Consider the following 10,289-nt stretch of genomic DNA (forward strand, 5'->3'; position numbering starts at 1 on the left):
TAAAAATAAAATGCTCTTGGGTCTTGGTACCTTTTTTCCCTTAAAAAAATAAAAATACAATGGTTATTTAATTTTTTAAAAATTAACTACTCTAAAAAAATTAATTTAAAATTAAAAAATACACTAATTAATTTTTTTCCTTCAAAAAATACACTGATTATTTAATTTTTTAAAGAATTAACATTCATTTAGTAAATAATTGTTAATTCTTTAAAAAAACTAAGAAAATTAATTATTTTTTATAATACTTAAAAAAATTTATAATAAATAAAATGCCTTTCAATAATTAAAAAAAAAAACAAGAAATTCTCAACTCTTGACATAATACATTAAAAATAAGACGATAATGTGCCGTCATGATATCTTATTGGGTTTACTTAAAATGGAGTGGCCTCATTTGTAGAAGGCCCAATTTTGAAGACGGTCCATCTTTGGCCCACCTCACAGTTTCACCTTTGTATGTTTACATTAAGTACTTTCTCTCCCTCTCTCCTCTCGCTCCCTCTCTCTCAATCTCGAAATCAAAGCCTTCGGTCGCAGTTGCAGTGTTAATGGATTGGAGTTTTGTACACAAAACTTGGGAAAAATGGGCTTCTACCAGCGTTGGCTCTTCCGGTAATGTACCCTCCCCGAAACCCCTTAAGCTTTTCATTATTTTAATTGTTGCCACATTAGATATATTATATCTATAATTCATGTAATAAAAAGCTGCTGATCATGCCAATGCAAGAGCTATAGAGTAAGCAGCTATTGACTTTTGTTTGTAAATTTTGCTTGTAGGTGAACCATTGAAGGCTGCTTTGCTTATCAACTACGACCCCACTGGTCCCTCTCGTTTGCTATCCACTATGTCAGCTTCGTGCTTTCCTTTTTTTTTTTTTTTCAAACACCCTTTTGTATATATTTTGTTCTGTTCAGAAGCAGTGAAAATTTGAAGTTTCGTTATGGTTTGTGCAGTGCAGAACAAGAAGGAATGAAAGCCGACCCGGTTGACTTGACTGAATTTGTTGATTTTGTCAAACTCAATAAACTTCAGACTGACTGCTTTTTTATTGGAAAAAACCAATGTAAGCTATTCGTGTCTCCTTTACATTTGTGAGTGAAATTCAATTGTCGGACTTGAATTTTGAATTGAATTATTTATTAGCGGTTAGTTTGCTAGAGTTGCTAGTAAGTTGGGTGTAATGGTTTTATTATATGATGACAATTGACACAGACATAGTTACCACGATTCATGAGAATTGGTTCTGTGCAAGATGCTTGAACACAGTAAAAGCTGCTGGTGAAGGTGCTATTGTTATGCAGACAAAAGCATTCCTCTTGGTAGCTCTGTAAGCAAATTCTGCATTTGTTTTTCACTCTTGGCATGCTTAGAAATGTGAACTAAGGGTCTAAATGTTTTATCCTTTTCATAATTTTTATCGCTTTGTTATAGATATGATGGCTCAATTGGCTCTGCATCCCGTGCCATGGCATCTGCTGATCAACTGGCCTGGCAATTAAGTCGAAGAAATCTTTAACCTCATCTTCCACAATGGTACAGTTGAAAGCTTTTACCATTTTTATGCCAAAATGCTTCAAAGTGTGTGGTTTACAATTTTCTTTTGTTGCTTAAAGTATTAATTCACTAGCATGTGCCCCCTGAAGAGGGTTCAGCCCATTTGGAAAGCTGGAGAGGATACAACATGGCAGCTGTTTAGGCGCCTATACTGCATTCCCCTTTCAAATCAATGTAAAGGATTGGCTTATGGGCTTTCTAAATCAATTTATGCAGGTGCTTTGTGCCACTTTATCTGTTCAAATCAAGTCTGATGGTTAAAGTTGCTTTGAACTTGCCAGTGTACAAGCATACCAAATTTCTTGCATACCAGATGTAGCTCTATCCACTTAATCAAGATTGACAAACATAACACGACCAATTCCTGCATTGATTAAAGGTGATAGAATTGAAAATGCAAGAGGCTAATCATGCATTGTTGTTACCCAGTATTTGATATTAGGATTTGTATGTGTCACCTTAGTTTTGTTATCTGAAAGTGATTGTTCTTTGTCACCTTTTAATCATATTGAAGCATTTATGGAGCTACATTGGGTATATGGGTGCTGATGCTTCCTCTCACCTATTCAATTTCTTTTGCTAGCAATTTTCATTTGTATTCTTTCCGACTTGAACATAATTTGAAAACTCTTTGTAGCCTCTTTTCCTCTCCTTATGCTGAAGAAAATATTTTGGCTCTCAAGTCTTAGCCTCTTAGCACTTTTGGTATCCATGCTATATGGTATTTTATTTCTCATGAGCTGTTCTATAAGGGCATCATGCCGTTTGTGATGCTGAAGAAAACATTTTGGCTTTTAAGTCTTAGCCTTTGAGCTATTGGTGTAGTATCCATGTTGTCTGGTATTTTATTTCTCATGGGCTGTTCTGTTATCATAATCATGTTGTATTGTACCGACATCTCAAATTCATATCCATGCTTGATTTTGGTATCATGGGGACCTCTATGTTTTCTTTTACCAATCCATTTGCCTCCCTAATCTAGCCGGAAATGGGATGGTATGGAACGGCAAGTGTACCATGGGCAAGAGATAAGTGATACTGCAGATTGGATGGAAGGATCAATCCTTATATTTGCATGGTCACTGCTAGAAATTTAATTAGCTTAACTAAGCACTTTGATGATCAAGTAAAAATTTTCTTCTCTGCTCCTTTACCAAGCTTGTTTGTTACCAGGTGCCCTTGTAATCGATCTGAATGCTACTCAGTGGCATGAAATTCATGAAATGTCTACCTGAATTTAGGCCTCTCTGTGATAATGCACCCAGTTGTAACCAAAAACAAAACTGGCAATGTATTAGGGCCTGTGCTGTCTTCATACTTGGAGCTGCCACTGGAATACTTATCAGGTAATGATTCCGTCTAAGAATTGCATTCTGGTTGAAGTGCATATTTGAATGTTGAATTGATCTGGTAGAATCTGGATTGTCAATGGACAAGATGTGTTTGTATTCTTGTTAAAATACTTTATTGGTGCTTTTCCCATTTGGGGAATTTGTCACGAGGATAATACTGTGAATCACTTAACATGTATATGATTCATGATTGCAGCATCCTGAATTCGAACTGCAATGGGATGTATGTTTAGCGTGCTTAAAAAATGTTAACCATACCTCTGGATTTTTTTTTTTAATTGAAAGTATCTCTCTGGAAATTGATATTTTTGAAATGTTTATTTGATCCTTTTAACTATCAACACTACTACTATTTCACATCAAAGGTTTCGGATGGTGAAAAGTAGAGAAAGTGTCTTTGCCAAAGATGTCTAACGTAAACAATTTTTTTTCGGGTCTGGTTTAGCTGTAGATGCTCTATACATTTTGTTCAAAATTTAGAAGCCAATTCATGGAAAAGTATCTTTAGTCTTATATAATTCTCGGGGCATTTGTGAGAATAAATGCAATGAACTGATGTAGAAAAGTGTTACTTGATTTTCTACATGATATATGTTTTGAGAACGAATAGAGGAGAGTATGGTGGACCACACGAATCTCAACAAAGCTTGTCCTAAGTATCCATTCCCAATAATTAAGATTGATTATTCAGGAGATTACCGTTCCAAGATGCTTAGAATGGGTATAATCAAATACCCATGAATTCGGATGATGAGGAGCAAACCACTAAATACACAGCTGCAAGATTATGCCATTCGGACGGAAGAATGCCAAATCAACATTTCAAAGGATAGTTAAAAGAGTGTTTAAAAAATGTTAGATAAAAGTGACTCTATACTTTCCAAATGGTTAAAAAAATAATTTTGCAAGTTTTAGAACTTTTGCATTCAATAAATGAATGACAAATTATTTGAGAACAAATATTTTTGACATTAGGCATGCGTTTGGTGCAGCTGCACTGTACCTTTTATTTTAGGGGAATGTTCCCTTAAATATAGGGTGCTGCAGTGCAGTTATCTCAAACGCACCCTTATTTGGGAAGTGTAGGATTATTAATAGGTGAATGTAAGATATTAACGAATATAGTAAATGTAAATAGTAAAAATCTTTTCAAGCTAAATTTTGATTAAAAAAAGAAAAGAATTTTTATTGTATAGCCATATGCTAAGAATATTCCTTTTATTATTGTACAAACATCCAATTGTGAAGTATCAATTTCATATGTCTATGAAGGTAATGTTGCCATATAAAAACGTAAATACCAAATGTATGATTTGAAGTTATATTCACGAAACGACTTGCCGTTTTTTACACTCACTTTGTTTGCACGTTGCGAATTGCGATGTCGCATTGACATTGACAGGACAAGCTCACTGTAATTATAGTGCGTGGCGTGGTGAATTCCTATTGGGTTAGAGTACCGTGTCAGAAATCGAAATTGAAAATATTCAAAAAAAATTGAGAAATAATTTGTCATTGTCCCAAAAACTAAGGCTGGAATCAAGAAGAAGCCATGTTCTTCAAGGCCCAAGCTGCTGCATTTCAAAACTCAATAACAATAATTAATTAATTAAGTAATTTTAGTAAATTATAGTCGCTCACTTAGCTCAGAAGTTATTAGTCTCATTCTTCGCTTTGGGAGGAAAAAATAAAAAATTCAGATGTATGATTGTCATTCTTATTTCTAGATCTGAAAATGAAAACTGAATTTATTTTATTTATGTTGTAACTGAAAATTTCAAAATCGGTCAATGGGATCCAGTGGCAGCAAAGCTTGTGGTAACGAACCCACAACGGCGTCGTCTAGTAAGAAGGCAAGATCGTCCCGAGCCAACAATTGGCTTTTTCAGTCATCGTGTCTCGGCTCCGACACCGGTACGGCATCTGGATCTCGCCACACCCGTTCCCAGGTTGTTCGCTCATTACTCACTCATGCCACATTGTAAATTGATTTATTTTATTTTTACAATTCTCTGCGTTTTAATTCTGTGAAATAAATATTAATATGTGAAAATTTGAATTTTTGTATATAATTATGAGCAGAGAGATGAGGAAAATGGTGGGAATCAGAGTGAAACAGAGTCGGATGAGCTGAAAATTGAATGTGATAGGAAAGAGAAAGATGAAATCGATTGTATTTCTAATAGTGATGAACTTGATGGATGGGGTGAAGCGAATATCACTTCAGTGAATGGTAATGGCGGTACTGGTAGCAGCTCAGCTCGATCTTCTTCAAATCCTTGTCGGTTTCTTTCTCGCTTTAGTTTCATTCCTGGTAATATTAGTTTTAGGTTAAGCAGAGCTGCCAGTTTGGGGTCATCCAGGGGGTATAATACCGATGAGCATGGAAGGAGTTCTAGTAATTTCCCACACAATTTGGAAGAAATTCAGAATGCAGCTAGAGATGATGGTGATGGTGTTGGCAATAATAGAGTGGGCATTGGTGGGAATGTGTGTTCTCCGAGGGTTTTTAATGAGTTGGACAATGTTGGAAGTAGAGTTTCTGACAGGCGGATTGGAGCAAGGGAACCTGTTGAAAGAAATGTTCGTTTTAGTCGAACCCTCAGTGTTGGGAGGCTTCGTGATAGAGTTCTTCGCCGTTCATCGTTATCTGATATAACGTTTTGTCCTTTGCAACAAGAGAGACTAGTGAGAGATGCTAATCAAAGAAGTGCTAGAAATGCTTTTGGTGGTGACACAGAGATTTTATCATCAACACCTGAAGGTAATGGTAATGGTGTTACATCTCCATTGACATCTGGTTATCCTCCATCCAGTAGGTCTAGCTCCTTATTCGGCATTCAAGATCACGAGGTTGAAACATCACGATCAAGAGAAGCCAGGTACCACGATCTACTGGAACACAGATCAAATTTCCTTGAAAGAAGGAGAAGAATACGATCTCAGGTTTGTGTCCTCTACTAAGTCATTCTTTGAAGGTTTCCCTTAAGACATTTTCTCAATCGGAGAACACATAATAGACTTGGAAGTTTAAATTTTTCTACTTTGTATTAAAAATAAACCGATACTGGTCACCGAATAATTCATCCATATTTCAGACTGGTTTCCATGCTCTTCTCTCTTTACACCCCTTACTCCTTATGCTATACTTGTAGATTAGTGATTAACAACTTAATTGTTAGGTTCGTGCTCTTCAGCGGTTGGGAAGTCGTTTTGAGAACCTGTCTGGGCATGAGAGATCTTGTATATTATCTGGTCAACATAGAACAGGTCGTTGCACATGTCGTGTAAGTAATCGAGATGCCAATTCTGGTGATGAGACCGGCACTAGAGCCAGCATATCAAGAATTGTAATGTTAGCTGAAGCATTATTTGAGGTAATGCTAAGTTAGTATTGCTTGTAATAGTCACTTTGCTTGGGGTTTTCCCTATTTTTCTGTATTGTAAGTTTGAATCTGGGACTTGCATTCATTAGGTTTTGGATGAAATTCATCAGCAATCTGTGGTATTATCTTCTCGGCCTTCTATGTCTTCAATAGGATCCATTCCTGCACCTAATGAGGTTGTGGAATCTTTGCCTGTCAAGCTTTATACCAAATCACAGAAATATCAAAATGAGGAGGTTGCACAGTAAGTATTTCTGCTGTTGATCCACAGTTTCATTCCTTGTACTCAACATTTTTTATCAAGATTATTTATTTTTATTGTATCTCCCTTGAGTGTTAAATGATAAATGAATTATGATAAGATACTTGTTCTGTTCTCTCTTTCTTCTATTTAAGTGTGATTGCTTTTGATTATTGTTGATAATTTCCTTCTGAAGACTGAGATTATGGTTAAATAGTCATGGGAAGTTATAAACGTCACATTTCCACATACTTTCCTTCCTTTGTTTTTATTAAATTTCCATCAACATAATAAATTAATATGGGACTATAGTTGTTAATTGACTTCAATAATTTTTTTTATTTTCCTCTGCATGCATTAGGTTGAAGCAAAGCCAAAGATGTAAAGTTACTTCTGGCTAATATATCAGTGTAAATTATTCCTTGATCAATATAAGCATAAGATCATTGTTGATATTTATTTGAGAATATGTACAGGGCATTGAACAAATTCAAACCTGAGTTATATGATCTGGATTGATGCTTGTATTTGGAGTTAGTTATTAATGGATTGGACCTATTTCATCTTTGTATAAAATGGTAGAAAAAATATTATTTCAAAGGACTCTATATGGTTGTAAATACCGGACTACTTCAGCCATTGGTACATCTACTATCTAAAACATCAATAATAAGCTCCCATTCTTTAAATGGCAAAGAAACTTAAAAACTAATGATTTTATTTGTGTTTAAATTTCTTCTAAGAAAGAGATTCCCGGGATTAGTCAACAGCCAAAAACATAAGATGCATCTATCCAATGTCTTACATCAAACCTTACATTAATTGTTGAAACTGCTTTAAGATTTTTAAAGAGTTAGCCATTGATGGGCAAGTTGATTATCACACTCATATTTAGGATTTCGGTTCTGACATTTATAACTTTTAGAAAGGCTGCTTCTGGAGTATTTCCCTGTTCCTTCTTCAAACACTTATTGTTGATAAAATTTGATTTTATGTATTTTCCCCTGAAAGTATCTGTTTTCATTAAAAATCACAATTTTCAACCCCCCCTTTTAAATTTCTTTATTTAGTTTTTCTTAAATGGTTGAACTGAATTATCTTTCCAATGGTTTGACTATTTCTGAAATTACAGATGCTACATATGCCTACTGGAGTATGAGGAAGGTGACAATGTACGGATACTGCCGTGTCATCACGAATTCCATAAAACATGTGTAGATAAATGGCTCAAGGAGATTCATAGGTATGAGGCCAATTTACTTTGCTGCAGTCATTGCACTATCTCATTAATGCACTGATTTGTGGGTTTATATCAAACATATGTTCCATCAGAGCTATCCTGTTATATTTCTGCACATTATGGACTATGAAATTGAATAAAGAAGATTGTCTGGTGCAGTGGAAGAAAAGAATCATGGAATATGAGATAGCAAAACTTTCTTTTTATTTTTCCAATCAATAACCATAACATTAAATAATTACTCGTCAGCTCATAATTTTAAATTATTAATCTGTACTACATAATAACCCAATGGGTTGGGTTGGGTTGGGTTGGGTTGAGTGGTGGATTCAATCAACAGGTCATGCTTTCCTCACTCCTGTTTACCGGTGTTGTAGTGGCTCGGAAGTAGCACTTGGTGCACATAGAAAGGTTGAGGAAATTAAAAAGTAAAATGTACTACATAATTATTAATGCACACATGACATAATTTTTGTTCTCTATCCATCCTCGAAACACAAAGATTTGCTAGTGCTTTATCTTAGGCATATCCCTAGTTTCAATATGTGACAATTATTTGTACAGAACATGTTGCATTTTCTTTGATCAATTTCTCCCCCTTCCAGAACTCACTTCATTTATTTTTGAATGCAATGCATTGATGTTAATCCATTTGTTAATTTTAAAACATTGCATGCAGAGTTTGTCCACTTTGTCGTGGGGATATCTGCAAACCTGATTCATTGCCATCGGAGAATTAAGAGGCAGCAATCTATCGGAAAACTAAGGTGGCAGAATGTGCTGTCTGCTTCTTGTAGACCACCAGCACTCTTGGGTAAGTAGTCGAGTTCTCTCCATAAGAGGCTAGGCGAGAGGCAAGAGCTAAACAGGATGATGGTTTTGACTTTCGAATGTTCAGCAGCCTTTTCTACTGGTGGCTGTTTTTGGTCTTATTTTTTTTCATGGAAAATGGACTCAACTGCAGTTTCTGCGGTTGGGAACAGAATGCAGACGCACATAGAGAGAGCCGATGTTGTTGTAATTTCTGATTTTCAATTTATTTTCATTGCCCCCTTCAAAATATCATTCGTAATATATGTTCATGAAAGATATCTCCTATAATTATATTTCGAACTTCCGATTTTCTCCCCCACGACATTCCTCGGAGCCGTTTCGAATCTAAACCCTTTAGATGATCAAAGTAGAAGAGTAACAAAGAAGTTGAAAAAAATAAGATGACTTTATCAATTATCACTCGGTTCGCAGAGCACAACGGGCATGAAGTCAATATAACTTTTTAACAGCTATCTCCCCATAAGTCGAACTTCAGCGGCAAGCCAAGTGGAAAGATTGAAAGTTGTACGCCTGTGCCCAAAGGCGCGTTCCATATCGGTGATTGATCTCTTTGTCGTAATAAAGTAGAATGTGAGATGCAAGGCACAAGGAGCAATGTTAGTTTAACCTGAGAAAAGAAGCCTCTTTCTAGTGATTTTAAAACATTTCTTTTAGTTGTTATAATTTAAATCAGTATTTTATTATTTTTCTTTTTTTGGTAACTTTGTTGTTATCCTACACATAAATTAAAAGGGGTTTTGACTTTTGAGGAGGTGGAATTTTTAAATGTCAATTATTTATTTAAATCACATATATTTTAAATTATAATTTAAAAGTAATCTTAGGTATAAAAATATTTAATCAATAAGAAATAAAAGAAGAATAATAGATTATTAGAATTTTTTGTAATTTATTTTAGATAGATGAAAGTGACAAGTAGAAAAATAAAAAAATATATTGATTATGAACTTAAATAATTTATTAAAAAAATACTAAGTGAGTTCAATACTCTCATTCTTATTTATTCCTAAACATAATTTTATTTTAAGTGTGTTCTTATAAGAGTAAATGTTTATTTAGTCCTTTTATTTTGACTTAAGTGCCTATTTGTTCTTAGACGTACATTTTCTTTCATTTTATAATAATACTCTTTGCAACAATATTATTGACATTAATTAATTTATCTATAAAAAGTTAAATAGTAAATTAATCAATAAGCATCAGAGTGAAAGAACTAGTCCAGCAGTGCAACAATCTTGCTAATAATTATTTACAAATAAATTAATATAAACTAATTTAAAATAATATTTAATATTCTTGCCAATAATTTTACTGATAATTATTTTATTAAAAATTAATATACCTACCAAATTAATCCTAAAAGTAAATGATATAAAAATATTTTTATAAATTTTTGTTGAATTTATAGTTAATTTTAATAAATTATTATTTTTATTAATATCTGAAGAATATTATTATAAAGATATTATTATAAAATAAATAAAAGGTAAAGGTAAGAGTTTAATATATTTAATAATAAGAAATATGTTGAGATTTTATTCTTAAATATAAAAATTAAATAGATATTTAATTTAAAATAAAATATAGGAAGAAGCATTTATTTATTGATAATAGCTGCTTTAGAACTACTCTACAGTAGAGTATACATTACAATCTCATATGTAAAATAATATATTAT

General features: G+C 33.7%; 2 protein-coding genes across 16 annotated transcripts; both read left to right on the forward strand.

Moving 5' to 3' along the window:
- The first annotated feature begins 453 nt into the window (after nt 1-453).
- On the forward strand, nt 454-3,188 carry LOC102617174 (hypothetical protein). Of its 14 annotated transcripts, none has more exons than XR_008054482.1 (7): nt 454-615; nt 781-850; nt 958-1,067; nt 1,217-1,331; nt 1,436-1,732; nt 1,840-1,937; nt 2,732-3,188. XR_008054482.1 is itself a non-coding variant. In XM_006494053.4 (6 exons), exons 1-5 carry the CDS (start codon nt 552-554, stop codon nt 1,518-1,520), a joined length of 444 nt encoding a protein of 147 aa, XP_006494116.2. In that variant the 5' UTR covers nt 454-551; the 3' UTR covers nt 1,521-1,537; nt 2,732-3,188. The 14 variants fall into 14 exon arrangements, 5 of the variants coding, with proteins under 5 accessions (XP_006494116.2, XP_006494113.2, XP_006494112.2 ...); XR_008054486.1 differs by lacking the exon at nt 1,840-1,937 and having other exon boundaries at nt 1,436-1,537; nt 1,618-1,732; XR_008054485.1 differs by lacking the exon at nt 1,840-1,937 and having other exon boundaries at nt 1,436-1,537; nt 1,648-1,774.
- Nucleotides 3,189-4,421: 1,233 nt separating this feature from the next.
- LOC102616662 (uncharacterized) lies at nt 4,422-8,903 on the forward strand. 2 transcript variants are annotated; one of them, XM_006494046.4, is made up of 6 exons: nt 4,422-4,859; nt 4,993-5,856; nt 6,093-6,287; nt 6,386-6,540; nt 7,670-7,780; nt 8,457-8,903. In XM_006494046.4, exons 1-6 carry the CDS (start codon nt 4,701-4,703, stop codon nt 8,515-8,517), a joined length of 1,545 nt encoding a protein of 514 aa, XP_006494109.2. In that variant the 5' UTR covers nt 4,422-4,700; the 3' UTR covers nt 8,518-8,903. The 2 variants fall into 2 exon arrangements, with proteins under 2 accessions (XP_006494109.2, XP_006494110.2); XM_006494047.4 differs by having other exon boundaries at nt 6,108-6,287.
- Nucleotides 8,904-10,289: the final 1,386 nt, after the last annotated feature.

The sequence above is a fragment of the Citrus sinensis genome, chromosome 5 (genome assembly GCF_022201045.2).
Source record: "Citrus sinensis cultivar Valencia sweet orange chromosome 5, DVS_A1.0, whole genome shotgun sequence".
Lineage (NCBI taxonomy): Eukaryota > Viridiplantae > Streptophyta > Magnoliopsida > Sapindales > Rutaceae > Citrus > Citrus sinensis.